Here is an 18384-nt window from a genome sequence, read left to right as displayed (position 1 = left end):
AGGGGTGAGGGCACTAAATAGCTGCACAAACCTCCCTCTGCTCTTCTGTCTCACTGAGCCATGGCAGGGGGCAACACAGGGGTGAGGGCACTAAATAGCTGCACAAACCTCCCTCTGCTCTTCTGTCTCACTGAGCCATGGCAGGGGGCAACACAGGGGTGAGGGCACTAAATAGCTGCACAAACCTCCCTCTGCTCTTCTGTCTCACTGAGCCATGGCAGGGGGCAACACAGGGGTGAGTGCATTAAATATCTGCACAAACCTCCCTCTGCTCTTCTGTCTCACTGAGCCATGGCAGGGGGCAACACAGGGGTGAGTGCATTAAATATCTGCACAAACCTCCCTCTGCTCTTCTGTCTCACTGAGCCAAGGCAGTAGGCAACACAGGGATGAGTGCACTAAATAGCTGCACAAACCTTCCTCTGCTCTTCTGTCTCACTGAGCCATGGCAGGGGGCAACACAGGGGTGAGTGCACTAAATATCTGCACAAACCTCCCTCTGCTCTTCTGTCTCACTGAGCCAAGGCAGTAGGCAACACAGGGATGAGTGCACTAAATAGCTGCACAAACCTTCCTCTGCTCTTCTGTCTCACTGAGCCATGGCAGGGAGCAACACAGGGGTGAGGGCACTAAATAGCTGCACAAACCTCCCTCTGCTCTTCTGTCTCACTGAGCCAAGGCAGTAGGCAACACAGGGATGAGTGCACTAAATAGCTGCACAAACCTTCCTCTGCTCTTCTGTCTCACTGAGCTATGGCAGGGAGCAACACAGGGGTGAGTGCACTAAATAGCTGCACAAACCTTCCTCTGCTCTTCTGTCTCACTGAGCCATGGCAGGGGGCAACACAGGGGTGAGGGCACTAAATAGCTGCACAAACCTCCCTCTGCTCTTCTGTCTCACTGAGCCATGGCAGGGGGCAACACAGGGGTGAGTGCACTAAATAGCTGTTCAAACCTTCCTCTGCTCTTCTGTCTCACTGAGCCATGGCAGGGGGCAACACAGGGGTGAGTGCACTAAATAGCTGTTCAAACCTCCCTCTGCTCTTCTGTCTCACTGAGCCATGGCAGGGGGCAACACAGGGGTGAGTGCACTAAATAGCTGTTCAAACCTTCCTCTGCTCTTCTGTCTCACTGAGCCATGGCAGGGGGCAACACAGGGGTGAGTGCACTAAATAACTTCACAAACCTTCCTCTGCTCTTCTGTCTCACTGAGCCATGGCAGGGAGCAACACAGGGGTGAGTGCACTAAATAGCTGCACAAACCTTCCTCTGCTCTTCTGTCTCACTGAGCCATGGCAGGGGGCAACACAGGGGTGAGTGCACTAAATAGCTGTTCAAACCTTACTCTGCTCTTCTGTCTCACTGAGCCATGGCAGGGGGCAACACAGGGGTGAGTGCACTAAATAACTTCACAAACCTTCCTCTGCTCTTCTGTCTCACTGAGCCATGGCAGGGGGCAACACAGGGGTGAGGGCACTAAATAACTGCACAAACCTTCCTCTGCTCTTCTGTCTCACTGAGCCATGGCAGGGGGCAACACAGGGGTGAGGGCACTAAATAGCTGCACAAACCTCCCTGTGCTCTTCTGTCTCACTGAGCCATGGCAGGGGGCAACACAGGGGTGAGGGCACTAAATAGCTGCACAAACCTCCCTCTGCTCTTCTGTCTCACTGAGCTATGGCAGGGGGCAACACAGGGGTGAGTGCACTAAATAGCTGCAATAGTCACATGGCACCTGTAGGTCACATGACATTTGGCCCTGTCAATAGAGATGGTGGGGGCATATAAGAAACATTTGGCCCATCTAGTCTGCCCTATCACATGTACATGTACACACTTGGGTTAATTATTTGTGCGGCTCCAATTAACCTACCAGTATATTTTTGGAGTGTGGGAGGAAACCGGAGTATCTGGAGGAAGCCCACGCATGCACAAGGAGAATATACAAACTCAACATAGTTAGCGCTGTGGTGGGAGTTAAACCCAGGACCTCAACGCTGTGAGGCAGTAATGCTAACCAACACAACATCCATGTATACCAGTGTTTATTTTTCCAGTGATGTAACTGTAAACTGCACAAATATGCTAAAGGTAAAGGCACTTTAGCCATTGGAAATACCTGTCCATTAATGCCCTGTTGACTGATTCTGCCTCTTCCTTTTCCTGTACAGCGAGGCTGAGCTTTATATCCAGTTCTTGCTTTCTCTGGATCGGGACATATTTAGTTTTCATGTCAGCATTTAATGTCTGCCTCCTGTCTTCTAAGTGCTGCTGGTGTTTTATAAGAGCTTCAATGTTGAGAGAATCTTCCCTCGTCATACCTACAAGGTGGAACCACCAGTCATATTGTAACAGAGGGAAATGTTTCTTACTATCCTTATTGGCACTGTAAAAACATACACCCATCACTTAGGTAAAAAAATAGGATTTTAATTACCTATATTAAGTAAATCCTTTTCTCGTAGTCTATAAGGGATATTGGGGAGACTTAGGGGGTCAATTCGCCTGATCGCACGCTGCGCTTCTTCACAGCCGTGCGATCGGGTCGGAATTGCGCATGCGTGGCGGACCCATTGCGCAGGTGCGTTGTTGCCAGGCGACGCAAAGAAAATGGTTGCAGCGGCGATCGCAAGAAGATTGACAAGAGGAAGGCGGAACCGGGCGGCAACTCACCGTTTTCAGGGAGTGGTGAGTCAAACGCTGACGTGTCTAGGCGTTTGGAGGGCGGATCTCTGACGTCAATTCCGGAACCTGCATCGCTGGATCGATCGCACAGGGTAAGTAACTCTTACCCTGGTCTTCTTTTACAGGAAACTGTTTTTGCAAAGCAGGGCCCCATAGGCGGCGTCTAGTTGATCACACAGGCAGCAAAGAGTTGCTACGAGCGATCAACTCGGAATGACCCCCTTAGGGCCTAATTCAGAGTTGATCACAGCAGCAAATGTGTTAGCAGTTGGGCAAAATCATGCAGGTATGGCAGATATAACATGTGTAGAGAAAGTTAGATTTGGGTGGGTTATTTTGTTTCTGTGCAGGGTAAATACTGGCTGCTTGATTTTTACACTGCAATTTAGATTTCAGTTTGAAAACCCCACCTAAATCTAACTCTCTCTGCACATGTTATATCTGCCCCCCCTGCAGTGCACATGGGGGGTCATTACGAGTTGATCGCACGTAGCAACTTTTTGCTGCCCATGCGATCAACTAGACGCCGCCTATGGGGGAGTGTATTTCTGCATAGCAGGGCTGCGAACGCTTGTGCAGCCCCGCTATGCAAAAAAAGTTTCCTGTAAAAGAAGATCAGGGTAAGAGTTACTTACGCTGTATGATCGATCCATCGATGCAGGTCCCGGAAATTACGTCTGACATCCGCCCTCCAAACGCCTTGACACGCCTGCGTTGGACTCACCACTCCCAGAAAATGGTGAGTTGCCGCCCCGGAACGCCTTCCTGCTGTCAATCTTCTTGCGATCGTTCCAGCGATCGCTTTCTTCGGCAAAAGCCGTAGCTGGGCAACGACGCACGTGCGCATTGCGGCCGCCACGCAGACCCGACCCGTTCGCACCACTGCGACAAACAACAGCGTGCGAACGGGTCGGAATGAACCCCATGATTCTGCCCAACTGCTAACAAATGTGCTGCTGCGATCAACTCTGAATTAGGTCCCATGTGCACTGCAGGTGGGGCAGATGTAACATGTGCAGAGAGAGTTACATTTGGGTGGGGTGTGTTCAAACTGAAATCTAAATTGCAGTGTAAAAATAAAGCAGCCAGTATTTACCCTGCACATAAACAAAATAACCCACCCAAATCTAACTCTCTCTGAAAATGTTATATCTGCCACACCTGCAGTGCACATGGTTTTGCCCAACTGCTAACAAATTTGCTGCTGCGATCAACTCTGAATTACCCCCATAGTATGATGGGGTATAGACGGGGTCCAAAGGAGCCGGTGCACTTTAAATTTCTTCACTGGGTGTGCTGGCTTCTCCCCCCTATGCCTCCTCCTACAGGCAGTTATATGTAAAACAGTGCCTGAAGGAGAAAGGACATATATATGAGAAGGAACATAATAACAATGGTGGTCATTCCGAGTTGTTCGCTCGTTGACGATTTTCGCTATACTGCGATTATCCGCTAACTGCACATGCGCAATGTTCGCAGAGCGCATGCGCCTAGTTATTTTACACAAAAGTAAGGTATTTTACTCACGGCATAACAAAGCTTTTTCATCGCTCTGCTGATCGTAGTGTGATTGACAGGAAGTGGGTGTTTCGGGCGGAAACTGACCGTTTTATGGGAGTGTGCGGAAAAACGCAGGCGTTCGAGTTGCAAAATGCAGGAGTGGCTGGAGAAACGGGGGAGTGGTTGGACAAACGCTGGGTGTGTTTGTGACGTCAAACCAGGAACGAAAAGGACTGAGCTGGTCGCAATGGCTGAGTAAGTCTGGAGCTACTCAGAAACTGCTAAGAATTTTCTATTCGCAATTCTGCTAATGTTTCGTTCGCAATTCTGCTATGCTAAGATACACTCCCAGAGGGCGGCGGCTTAGTGTGTGCAATGCTGCTAAAATCAGCTAGCAAGCGAACAACTCAGAATCACCCCCAATGAGTGGTGAGATTTATATATCAGCACACCACTAACAAACAACAACCAGCAATGACTGGTAACAAAAACAGCAACAGCTGAAAAGGTAAACACATAAAAGAGAACCTGCAGAAAATAAGAATTTACTTACCGATAATTCTATTTCTCGTAGTCCGTAGTGGATGCTGGGGACTCCGTAAGGACCATGGGGAATAGCGGCTCCGCAGGAGTCTGGGCACAAAAGTAAAGCTTTAGGACTACCTGGTGTGCACTGGCTCCTCCCCCTATGACCCTCCTCCAAGCCTCAGTTAGGATACTGTGCCCGGACGAGCGTACACAATAAGGAAGGATTTTGAATCCCGGGTAAGACTCATACCAGCCACACCAATCACACCGTATAACTTGTGATCTAAACCCAGTTAATAGCATGATAACAGAGGAGCCTCTAAAAAAGATGGCTCACTACAGAAATAACCCGATTTTTGGTAACAATAACTATGTACCAGTATTGCAGACAATCCGCACTTGGGATGGGCGCCCAGCATCCACTGCGGACTACGAGAAATAGAATTATCGGTAAGTAAATTCTTATTTTCTCTGACGTCCTAGTGGATGCTGGGGACTCCGTAAGGACCATGGGGATTATACCAAAGCTCCCAAACGAGAGGGAGAGTGCGGATGACTCTGCAGCACCAAATGAGAGAACTCCAGGTCCTCCTCAGCCAGGGTATCAAATTTGTAGAATTTTACAAACGTATTTGCTCCTGACCAAGTAGCTGCTCGGCAAAGTTGTAAAGCCGAGACCCCTCGGGCAGCCGCCCAAGATGAGCCCACCTCCCTTGTGGAGTGGGCATTTACAGATTTTTGGCTGTGGCAGGCCTGCCACAGAATGTGCAAGCTGAATTGTACTACAAATCCAACGAGCAATAGTCTGCTTAGAAGCAGGAGCACCCAGCTTGTTGGGTGCATACAGGATAAAAAGCGAGTCAGATTTTCTGACTCCAGCCGTCCTGGAAACATATATTTTCAGGGCCCTGACAACGTCTAGCAACTTGGAGTCCTCCAAGTCCCTAGTAGCCGCAGGCACCACCATAGGTTGGTTCAGGTGAAACGCTGAAACCACCTTAGGGAGAAACTGAGGACGAGTCCTCAATTCCGCCCTGTCCGAATGGAAAATCAGATAAGGGCTTTTACAGGATAAAGCCGCCAATTCTGACACGCGCCTGGCCCAGGCTAGGGCCAACAGCATGACCACCTTCCATGTGAGAAATTTTAACTCCACATATTTAAGTGGTTCAACCCAATGTGACTTTTGGAACCCAAAAACTACATTGAGATCCCAAGGTGCCACTGGAGGCACAAAAGGAGGCTGTATATACAGTACCCCTTTTACAAACGTCTGAACTTCAGGGACTGAAGCTAGTTCTTTTTGGAAGAAAATTGACAGGGCCGAAATTTGAACCTTAATGGACCCCAATTTCAGGCCCATAGACACTCCTGTTTGCAGGAAATGTAGGAATCGACCCAGTTGAAATTCCTCCGTCGGGCCTTACTGGCCTCGCACCACGCAACATATTTTCGCCAAATGCGGTGATAATGTTTTGCGGTTACATCCTTCCTGGCTTTGATCAGGATAGGGATGACTTCATCCGGAATGCCTTTTTCCTTCAGGATCCGGCGTTCAACCGCCATGCCGTCAAACGCAGCCGCGGTAAGTCTTGGAACAGACAGGGTCCTTGCTGGAGCAGGTCCCTTCTTAGAGGTAGAGGCCACGGATCCTCTGTGAGCATCTCTTGAAGTTCCGGTTACCAAGTCCTTCTTGGCCAATCCGGAGCCATGAATATAGTGCTTACTCCTCTTCATCTTATAATTCTCAGTACCTTGTGTATGAGAGGCAGAGGATGGAACACATACACTGACCGGTACACCCACGGTGTTACCAGAGCGTCTGCTGAGGAAGTCTGCTTCCCAGTTGTCCATTCCCGGAATGAACACTGCTGACAGTGCTATCACATGATTTTCCGCCCAGCGAAGAATCCTTGCAGCTACTGCCATTGCCCTCCTGCTTCTTGTGCCACCCTGTCTGTTTACGTGGGTGACTGCCGTGATGTTGTCCGACTGGATCAACACCGGCTGACCTTGAAGCAGAGGTCTTGCTAAGCTTAGAGCATTGTAAATGGCCCTTAGCTTCAGGATATTTATGTGAAGTGATGTCTCCAGGCTTGACCATAAGCCCTGGAAATTCCTTCCCATTGTGACTGCTCCCCAGCCTCGCAGGCTGGCATCCGTGGTCACCAGGACCCAGTCCTGAATGCCGAATCTGCGGCCCTCTAGAAGATGAGCACTCTGCAACCACCACAGGAGGGACACCCTTGTCCTTGGTGACCGGGTTATCCGCTGATGCATCTGAAGATGCGACCCGGACCATTTGTCCAGCAGGTCCCACTGGAAAGTTCTTGCGTGGAATCTGCCGAATGGGATTGCTTCGTAGGAAGCCACCATTTTTCCCAGAACCCTTGTGCATTGATGCACTGAGACTTGGCTCGGTTTTAGGAGGTTCCTGACTAGCTCGGATAACTCCCTGGCTTTCTCCTCCGGGAGAAACACCTTTTTCTGGACTGTGTCCAGGATCATCCCTAGGAACAGAAGACGAGTCGTCGGAACCAGCTGCGATTTTGGAATATTGAGAATCCAACCGTGCTGCCGCAACACTACCTGAGATAGTGCTACACCGACCTCCAACTGTTCTCTGGATCTTACCCTTATCAGGAGATCGTCCAAGTAAGGGATAACTAAAACTCCCTTCCTTCGAAGGAGTATCATCATTTCGGCCGTTACCTTGGTAAAGACCCGGGGTGCCGTGGACCATCCAAACGGCAGCGTCTGAAACTGATAGTGACAGTTCTGTACCACAAACCTGAGGTACCCTTGGTGAGAAGGGTAAATTGGGACATGAAGGTAAGCATCCTTGATGTCCCGAGACATCATGTAGTCCCCTTCTTCCAGGTTCGCAATCACTGCTCTGAGTGACTCCATCTTGAATTTGAACCTCCGTATGTAAGTGTTCAAAGATTTTAGATTTAGAATCGGTCTCACCGAGCTGTCCAGCTTCGGTACCACAACAGTGTGGAATAATACCCCGTTCCCTGTTGCAGGAGGGGTACCTTGATTATCACCTGCTGGGAATACAGCTTGTGAATGGCTTCCAAAACTGCCTCCCTGTCAGAGGGAGACGTCGGTAAAGCCGACTTTAGGAAAACGGCGAGGGGGAGACGTCTCGAATTCCAATTTGTACCCCTGAGATATCACCTGAAGGATCCAGGGGTCTACTTGCAGGTGAGCCCACTGCGCGCTGAAATTCATTGAGACGGGCCCCCACCGTGCCTGAGTCTGCTTGTAAAGCCCCAGCGTCATGCTGAGGGCTTGGCAGAGGCGGGAGAGGGCTTCTGTTCCTGGGAACTGGCTGATTTCTGCAGCCTTTTTCCTCTCCCTCTGTCACGGGGCAGAAATGAGGAACCTTTTGCCCGCTTGCCCTTCTGGGAACGAAAGGACTGCGCCTGATAATACGGCGTCTTCTTATGTTGAGAGGCGACCTGGGGTAGAAACGTGGAATTCCCAGCTGTTGCCGTGGCCACCAGGTCTGAAAGACCGACCCCAAATAACTCCTCCCCTTTATAAGGCAATACTTCCAAATGCCGTTTGGAATCCGCATCACCTGACCACTGTCGTGTCCATAACCCTCTTCTGGCAGAAATGGACAACGCACTTACACTTGATGCCAGTCGGCAAATATTCCGCTGTGCATCACGCATATATAGAAATGCATCTTTTAAATGCTCTATAGGCAATAATATACTGTCCCTATTTAGGGTATCAATATTTTCAGTCAGGGAATCAGACCACGCCAACCCAGCACTGCACATCCAGGCTGAGGCGATTGCTGGTCGCAGTATAACACTAGTATGTGTGTAAATACATTTTAGGATACCCTCCTGCTTTCTATCAGCAGGATCCTTAAGGGCGGCCATCTCAGGAGAGGGTAGAGCCCTTGTTCTTACAAGCGTGTGAGCGCTTTACCCACCCTAGGGGGTGTTTCCCAAAGCACCCTAACCTCTGGCGGGAAAGGATATAATGCCAATAACATATTAGAAATTATCAGTTGTTATCGGGGGAAACCCACGCATCATCACACACCTCATTTAATTTCTCAGATTCAGGAAAACTACAGGTAGTTTTTCCTCACCGAACATAATACCCCTTTTTTGGTGGTACTCGTATTATCAGAAATGTGTAAAACATTTTTCATTGCCTCAATCATGTAACGTGTGGCCCTACTGGAAGTCACATTTGTCTCTTCACCGTCGACACTGGAGTCAGTATCCGTGTCGGCGTCTGTATCTGCCATCTGAGGTAACGGGCGCTTTAGAGCCCCTGACGGCCTATGAGACGTCTGGACAGGCACAAGCTGAGTAGCCGGCTGTCTCATGTCAACCACTGTCTTTTATACAGAGCTGACACTGTCACGTAATTCCTTCCAACAGTTCATCCACTCAGGTGTCGACCCCCTAGGGGGTGACATCACTATTACAGGCAATTTGCTCCGTCTCCACATAATTTTCCTCCTCATACATGTCGACACAAACGTACCGACACACAGCACACACACAGGGAATGCTCTGATAGAGGACAGGACCCCACTAGCCCTTTGGGGAGACAGAGGGAGAGTTTGCCAGCACACACCAGAGCGCTATATATATATATATACACAGGGATAACCTTATATAAGTGTTTTTCCCCTATAGCTGCTGTATTTTTAATACTGCGCCTAATTAGTGCCCCCCTCTCTTTTTTAACCCTTTCTGTAGTGTAGTGACTGCAGGGGAGAGCCAGGGAGCTTCCCTCCAACGGAGCTGTGAGGGAAAATGGCGCCAGTGTGCTGAGGAGATAGGCTCCGCCCCCTTCTCGGCGGCCTTATCTCCCGTTTTTCTGTGTATTCTGGCAGGGGTTAAATTCATCCATATAGCCCAGGAGCTATATGTGATGCATTTTTTGCCATCCAAGGTGTTTTTATTGCGTCTCAGGGCGCCCCCCCCCCCAGCGCCCTGCACCCTCAGTGACCGGAGTGTGAAGTGTGCTGAGAGCAATGGCGCACAGCTGCAGTGCTGTGCGCTACCTTGTTGAAGACAGGACGTCTTCTGCCGCCGATTTTCCGGACCACTTCTGGCTCTGTAAGGGGGCCGGCGGCGCGGCTCTGGGACCTATCCATGGCTGGGCCTGTGATCGGTCCCTCTGGAGCTAATGTCCAGTAGCCTAAGAAGCCCAATCCACTCTGCACGCAGGTGAGTTCGCTTCTTCTCCCCTTAGTCCCTCGATGCAGTGAGCCTGTTGCCAGCAGGTCTCACTGAAAATAAAAAACCTAAAACTAAACTTTTCACTAAGCAGCTCAGGAGAGCCACCTAGAGTGCACCCTTCTCGTTCGGGCACAAAAATCTAACTGAGGCTTGGAGGAGGGTCATAGGGGGAGGAGCCAGTGCACACCAGGTAGTCCTAAAGCTTTACTTTTGTGCCCAGACTCCTGCGGAGCCGCTATTCCCCATGGTCCTTACGGAGTCCCCAGCATCCACTAGGACGTCAGAGAAAAGTCAACGTACTGAGTTGGGCGTCCAATATCCCTTATGAGAAAAGGATTTACTGGTAGGTAATTAAAATCCTATTTTCGCTAGCATCCATAAGGGATAATGGGGAGACTTAGTACGATGGGGACGTCCCAAAGCTTCCAGAACGGGCGGGAATGTGCGGAGACTTCTGCAGCACCGCCTGCCCAAACTGGGTATCCTCTTTGGCCAGGGTATCAAACTTGTAGAACTTAACAAAAGTGTTCTTCCCCGACCAGGTAGCAGCTTGGCATAGTTGCAAGGCTGAGACTCAACAGGCAGCCGCCCAGGAAGACCCCACTGATCTTGTAGAGTGGGCCTTCAGAGATTTAAGAACAGGTAATGCTGCCGACACATAGGCCTATTGGATAGTAAACCTATGCCAACAAGCAATGGACTGCTTCGAAGCAGGACAACCCTTTTTCTGTGCATCATAGAGCACGAACAAGGAATCCGTCTTCCTGATCCGAGCCGTTAGCTTGACATAGATCTTCAAGGCTCGCATAGCATCCAATGCCTCTGGAGGAGCAGAAGTATTAGAACTTGACGGAACCACAATAGGTTGATTCAGGTGAAACGCAGAGACAACCTTCCGCAGGAACTGCTGCCTAGTCCTGAGCTCCGCTCTGTCCTCAAAAAAGACCAAGTATCGACTTTTACGCACTAAGGGGGTAATTCCAAGTTGATCGCAGCAGGATTTTTGATAGCAATTGGGCAAAACCATGTGCACTGCAGGGGAAACAGATATAACATGTGCAGAAAGAGTTAGATTTGGGTGGGTTATTTCATTTCTGTGCAGGGTAAATACTGGCTGCTTTATTTTTACACTGCAATTTAGATTGCAGATTGAACACACCACACCCAAATCTAACTCTCTCTGCACATGTTAAATCTGCCTCCCCTGCAGTGCACATGGTTTTGCCCAATTGCTAACAAAAATCCTGCTGCGATCAACTTGGAATTACCCCCTAAGGCCCCCAATTCTGAGACGCATCTAGCAGAAGTCAGGGCCAGTAGCATCACCGTCTTCCACGGGAGGTACTTGTCTTCTACCATCATCAGAGGTTCAAACCAGGAGGACTGTAGAAATTCCAACACCACATTCAAATCCCAGGGTGCCGTGGGCGGCACAAAAGGAGATTGTATGTGGAGTACCCCTTGCAAGAAGGTCTGAACTTCTGGCAAAAGCGCCAATTTCTTCTGGAAGAAAATGGAGAGAGCTGAAATCTGGACCTTAATGGAACCCAGACGTAAGCCCTTATCAACACCAGCCTGCAGGAAACGTAAGAAACGTCCCAAGTGGAACTCCGGAGGTGGATACGTGCGTTCCTCGCACCAAGAGACATATCTTCTCCAGATATGATAGTGTTTTGACGTCACAGGTTCCTGAACCATGGAAGCAATAACCTTTTTGGAAAGGCCCTTGTGAGCTAGGATGTCCCTCTCAATCTCCATGCCGTCAAACGAAGTTGGCGTTAGTCCGGGTAGACCAACAGTTCTTGTTGAAGATCTCTTCTTAGTGGTAGAGGCCAAGGGTCTTCGACGTACATGTCCAGAAGATCCGAGTACCACGCCCTCCGAGGCCAATCCGGGGCAATCAGAATTGTCTGGACTCCCTGATTCGCTTGAGCACCCTTTGGAGCAACGGAATCAGAGAAAACAGGTAGACCAGCCGGTAAGGCCAAGGCGACGTCAGTGCATCCACTGCCCTCGCCTGACGATCCCTGGTTCGTGAGCAATACTAGTGAAGCTTCTGTTTGAGTCAAGAAGCCATCATGTCTATTTGTTGGCAACCCCACCGGTCGATGATCTGCTGAAACACCTGATGGTGGAGCCCTCACTTTCCCGGGTGGAGATCGTGACAACTCAGAAAGTCCGCTTCCCAGTTGTCCACACCCGGAATGAAGATTGCTGACATTGCTCTTGCATTTGTTTCCGCCCAGAGGAGTATCCTTGACACCTCTCGCATGCAGGCTCTGCTTTTTGTCCCTCCTTGCAGATTGATGTACGCCACTGCTGTGGTGTTGTCTGACTGTACTTGGATCGCATGATCCCTGGGTAGAGGAGAGGCCTGAAGCAGGGCATTGAAGATCGCCTGAAGTTCCAGAATGTTGATTGGAAGGAGGGCTTCGTGGGCTGACCACCTGCCCTGGAACTGAGCCCCCTGGATAACAGCACCCCATCCTCACAGACTCGCATCCGTCCTGAGGAGTATCCAATCCTGGATCCCGAACTTCGGCCTTTTAGTAGGTTGGATGACCGCAGCCACCACAGGAGAGAAATCCTGGCCTGAGTATCCAGTGCATCTGAAGATGTGATCCAGATCACTTGCTCAGGAGATCCAATTGAAATGTCCTGGCATGGAACCTTCCATACTGGATCGCCTCATATGAGGCTACCATCTTTCCCAACAATCCTATGCAAGGATGGATGGATATTCGAGAAGGCCGGAGAACCATGTGGACCATCTCCTGAAGTGCTCTCACCGTGTCCCCTGGGAGGAACATCTTCCCGGTCACAGTATAAAGTAACATTCCCAGGAACAGGAGCCGCTGAGTTGGCTCCAGGTGGTCTGTAAATTGAGGATCCAACCATGGTGTGACAGAAGTTGGATAGTGCAGTCTAAATGGAGCAATAAAAGCTCCCTTTCTTCCAGGACTGCAAGCACTTGTCGCAAGTATTCCACCTGGAGCTTGAAAACCTTTAGGCAAGGGTTCAAGGATTTTAGATCCAAAATGGGCCTTACCGAACCGACCGGTGTCGGTATCACAAACAGGTTGGAGAAGTAACCCTTTCCCTGTTGTTGCAGTGGCACAGGAACAATGACTTGATACTGGACCAATTTTTGGACGGCCTGTTGCCGCATAACACACGTTTGGGGAGGAGCAGCGTCGAACTCCAGTTTGTAGCCCTGAGAGATGAGGTGCGTTACCCAGGTATCCTGGCAGCAGCTCTCCCAGACGCGGATGAAGGGACGCAGTCGAGCTCCCACCTCGAGAATCCCTCGGGGTGGGTGGGCACCGTCATGCCGAGGCCTCAGTGGAAGCAGAACCTGTGATCTCCTGAGAACCTGTGACAGCTGAGTTTCCTGTCTCCTCTCTGGTGCCTCTAGTCGCAGTGGAGGCACCTCTGGCCCTAGAACAAAATCTGTTAGACAAAAAGGACTGAGCAGACGGCCCCGGGTAGGAACGCCTAGCCGGCGGGGCTCCAGTGGGGAGAAACGTAGATTTCCCTGCAGTGACGTTGGAAATCCACGTATACAACTCAACCCCAAAGAGCCATTACCCAGAAAAGGGGAGGGACTCCACACTGCGCTTGGATTCTGCGTCCGCTATCCATTGATGCAACCACAAGGTCCTGCGTGCTAACACTGCCATGGCAGAAGTCCTAGCATTAATATTGCCCATCTCCTTGAGTGAGTCACACAGGACGTGTGCAGTGTCCTGAATGTGCTTCAGGAGAGTCACCATAGTGACCAGAGGCATATCCCTGGAGAGGCCCTCCTGAATTTGAGTAGCCCACGTATGAATGGCATGGGTCATCCAGCATCCCACTATGACCGGCCTTTGCGATACACCTGCTGCTGTGTAGATGGTCTTTAGTGTAGTCTCTATTTTTCTGTCCCCAGGGTCCTTTATGGTAAAGGAGCCTGGGGCAGGCAGCACCGCCTTTTTTGACAGTCGATAGACTGATACGTCAACCCACAGGGGTTCTTCCCAGAATTTCCTACCTTCAGGATCAAATGGGAAAGTGTGCAAAAATCTTTTTGACACTTGGTATTTTTTGTCTGGATTTTTCCAGGCTAACTTAAATAGGTCATCTACTGTAACTCTGAAGAATCAAGGAAGTGACATTAGGCTTGTTTTGTGTAAAGAAAAACTACTGCTGTGACGCAGTGTCCTCTAGAGGGAGTTTTAACACGTCCCGTATAGCCAGAATGAGGGGTTCAATACCCTGAGCAGTAGTGGAATCCCCACTAACGGGATCCAAGTCATCCCCATCCTCCTGTATTTCCTCATCTAAATCAGAGAGTAGAGCAGGTAAACCATGCTTTTGCGGTCCTGAGCTAGAGGGTGGGGGTGGGGGGGGGGGCTTTGTAACATCTGCCCTAGCAGCTAAGTCTGCAGCAGCCTGTTGTAGTAGCTGAGTTTTCTGAACATTAGCAGTGAGTTGTGATGACATATCAGACATTATGGGTGACATGGAAATAGGCTGCGGTTTTTAGTAAGATTCCGAAATCACCCCTATCGCATCTTTTGAAACCGTTAATTTTTTGTCAAAATCACAAATGTAGTAGGATGCAAATTCGGGAGTGAAACATGCGATGTCATGCCATTTGTCGTGATATTATGACCCGGTAATGTGCGCTTTTCTGACCAACCTATTGGCCGAGCTAGGTCCCCTGGAATCTGCACCCTATATAAAGGTCTCCGGCGCCATTTTGCCCTTTGTTAGGCTGGGAGAAGTGTAAGATGGAGAGGAGAGTGACCAAGAGAGTCAAAGAGAGCAGCATGGAGAGAGGCAGCATGGTGGCAAGGAGGGCAGTGGTTGGGAGGAGTCAAGAGGAGCAGGCTCAGCAGGAGGAGGCTGGTGCTGGAAGCAGGCAAACTGACACAGAGGAGCAGGATTTTGAGAGGGAGCAGGAGGAAGAGCTGGAGGAGCCTCTCCTTAGTGATGTTGACTGGCAGGAGGAGGAGGAGGCCGCAGAGGAGGGTGAGAAAGGCCCTATGCCAGGGCGTACTCACAGCGGTCGCAATGTGCGTTTCTCCTATGAGGAAAATAATAGGATTTTGGTTACCTACCGGTAAATCCTTTTCTTGTAGTCCGTAGAGGATGGATGCTGGGATCCACATTAGTACCATGGGGTATAGACGGGTCCACCAGGAGCCATTGGCACTTTAAGAGTTTGAGAGTGTGGGCTGGCTTCTCCCTCTATGCCCCTCCTACCAGACACAGTCTAGAAACTGTGCCCGAGGATACGGACATCTTCGAGAGAAGGATTTAACAAAGATAGTGGCGAGATTCACACCAGCTACCACATACAAGGCACATCAAGCTAACGTAGCTTGAAAACTCAGCAACTGCTGAAACATTACTTACCAAGTAACAACTGAACAATGAATCATTATACATGAAATGACACATGAGATTAGTGACAACGGGACACGTGTCTTAATTCAAGAACACAAACGAGTTCATATATTAAACCGTGATTAATGGTATATTTGTGTCCAAATAAGCACCAGAGATAAATATGTACCTTTAGCCGCTATTCGTGGAATGTACATGCTCACATTAATTATCGGATCAGCCGATCCATGCAACCGCTTACAGCAACATGCCCACATATGGATTAGTCACTATTTATGTATGGAGTTAGATGTATGTGAAGAAATTCTACACGTAATAGGAGGGATATTGTTTAGTATATATGTCAAAGATTAATGCATACAAATTATTGTTAATTATAACGAATAGGAGCTGTGACTAATTGGTGATGCGCACACCATTAATATGAGGCTCTTGTCATTAATTAAGCTCAGGCATAGTAACAGATCTGGGACCATACCCCAATCGATACAAAGTATAATAATTCACACCACATCATCTCCTAAAAAGTAACAGTGTTACATTAGTTGTAATACACTTTTTCAGCAACTAGAAATATATCCCAATAAGGGAAAATAATAAACCAAGCATATATTTATCCAGTGGTTTAGCTTTTTAATATCACTCTAATTTAATTTATTCACATTATTATTATAATTTCTTTCACTTTCACATATTTCGCTGGCTATTAACGTTTATTCAATAAAAGTTATATTTTAACATGAGTGGTCATTTTCCCAAGGATTAATGACTTACAGTAAATTTAAGATGTACTAGTCTTAGTGTGCCCTATCAAAGGAATACTTTTCTTTTCTTTTTGACTAATATCAAGTGCCAAATCTTTATTCCAGGAGCAACCTCCAATAGATATATTGTTGTTTTATTTCTTTTTCAGATAAATTGCTTTCTAAATGGGGAAAAGACGATAATACACAATAGAACTAATTGATTATATTACAGGTCTGTGCGATCCTTTACATCTCAATTACCAAGTAACAATGCAGTACTCAACTAAAAAGAAGTTGTACTGAACCAAATAACGATAGCAGGAATACGAAGCGCTGGGCGGGCGCCCAGCATCCTCTACGGACTACGAGAAAAGGATTTACCGGTAGGTAACCAAATTCCTATTTTCTCTTACATCCTAGAGGATGCTGGGGTCCACATTAGTACCATGGGGATGTACCAAAGCTCCCAGAACGGGAGGGAGAGAGCGGAGGTTCCTGCAGAACTGATTGACTGAACTTCAGATCATCAGAGGCCAAAGTATCGAACTTGTAGAACTTTGCAAACGTGTTCGACCCCGACCAAGTTGCAGCTCGGCAAAATTGTAAAGCCGAGACGTAGCCGCGGTAAGTCTTGATAGGCGAACGGCCCCTGCTGCAGCATGTCCTCCCGAAGAGGAAGATGCCTCGGCTCTTCTTGCAGTAGATCCAGAAGATCCGCGTACCAAGCCCTTCTTGGCCAGTCTGGAGCAATGAGGATCGCTTGAACCCTTGTTCTCCTTATGAGCTTTAGAACTCTTGGGATGAGTGGATGTGGAGGAAACACGTACACCGACTGGAAAACTCACTAGAGCATCCACCGCCACTGCTTGCGGGTCCCTCGACCTGGAACAATACCGCCAAAGCTTCTTGTTGAGACGAGAGGCCATCATGTCAATCCGGGATACGCCCCAGAGATCTGTTACCTCCTTGAACACCCCCTGGATGGAGATCGTGTCTGCTGAGGAAGTCCGCTTCCCAGTTGTCTACTCCCGGAATGAAGATTGCTGACAGCACCAGCACATGTTTTGCTGCCCAGAGGATAATTCTTGTTACCTCTGACATTGCAGCTCTGCTCTTTGTTCCGCCCTGTCGGTTTATGTAAGCCACTGTTGTCACATTGTCCGACTGCACTTGAACGGCCCGATTTCTCAGAAGATGGGCTGCTTGAAGAAGACCGTTGTAGACGGCTCTTAGTTCCAGAATGTTTATCGGCAGGCCGGCTTCCAGACTTGACCACCTTCCTTGAAAGGTTTCCCCTGGAGTGACTGCGCCCCAGCCCCGGAGACTTGCATCCGTGGTTAGAAGAATCCAGTCCTGAATCCCGAACCTGCGGCCCTCCAGAAGGTGAGGCAGTTGCAGCCACCAGAGGAGTGAAATCCTGGCCTTTGGTGACAAACGTATTCTCTGGTGCATGTGTACATGGGATCCCGACCACTTGTCCAGGAGATCCAGTTGGAAGGACCGAGCGTGAAACCTCCCGTACTGCAGGGCCTCGTTAGAGGCCACCATCTTTCACAGAAGGCGAATGCACTGATGAACCGACACCCAGGTTGGCTTCAGGACAGAGTAGGCAGTTGCCGCTAACCGGGTATATGTCTCCGGTGTGAGATCCAACCATTTATTGAGAGAGATCTCCTTGAGCTTATAGTTACCCGAATAACCATATGACCAATATTTCACTTTTTGTTCTACAATTATCTATCGTTTCTGTAGACACGTGGTTATGTTTTAAAGAAATTTCTAATAGAGACTCTATTTGTACAATATAGTGAACATTAACCACGTATATACCATACGTATATGTATACAGTGATCTTGAATCACTGCAGGTCAATTCTGATCAACCTGTGTTGTTTATGTCTTATTTTGACCACATTATTTTAATATTCTTAATAAATGTTAAGTTTTAATTCTTGAATAATCACGAATTCGATAACAAAAAAGAGTGCGCCGCAAAGTAAGCCTTCTTTGGAGGGTGACCGTCTTATGGTCATTCTCCTCTTTCCCCTTTTTTCTGGCTTCAGGACATCCTGGACCATTGTTTGTATCACCAATGCTTTTTCCTCTGGAAGAAACACCCTCTACACTTCCGTGTCGAGGATCATTCCCAGAAAGGACAACCTCTGGGTTGGTTCCAAATGTGATTTTGGAAGATTCAGGATCCAGCCATGTTCCCTGAGAAGCTGGGTCATGAGAGCTATGGGCCTTAACAGCTTCTCCTTGGACAATGCTTTTATCAGCAGATCCTCCAGATATGGAATTATGTT

The 18384-nt window shown here is 48.8% G+C and overlaps 1 protein-coding gene across 4 annotated transcripts in view; it reads right to left on the bottom strand.

Moving 5' to 3' along the window:
- CLHC1 (clathrin heavy chain linker domain containing 1) overlaps window positions 1–18384 on the bottom strand; it is a 174514-nt gene that overhangs the window by 127154 nt on the left and 28976 nt on the right. For all 4 annotated transcript variants that reach the window (XM_063918632.1, XM_063918631.1, XM_063918634.1 and 1 more), the window contains one exon: window positions 2120–2321. In XM_063918632.1, the coding sequence (XP_063774702.1) occupies window positions 2120–2321 (202 nt within the window). The remainder of the gene's footprint in view (window positions 1–2119; window positions 2322–18384) is intronic.

Source organism: Pseudophryne corroboree, chromosome 4 (assembly GCF_028390025.1).
Source record: "Pseudophryne corroboree isolate aPseCor3 chromosome 4, aPseCor3.hap2, whole genome shotgun sequence".
In the NCBI taxonomy this organism is placed as follows: Eukaryota; Metazoa; Chordata; class Amphibia; order Anura; family Myobatrachidae; genus Pseudophryne; species Pseudophryne corroboree.
The sequence above is the reverse complement of the archived record's forward strand: the minus strand, read 5'-3'. Positions and strand labels throughout refer to the sequence as shown.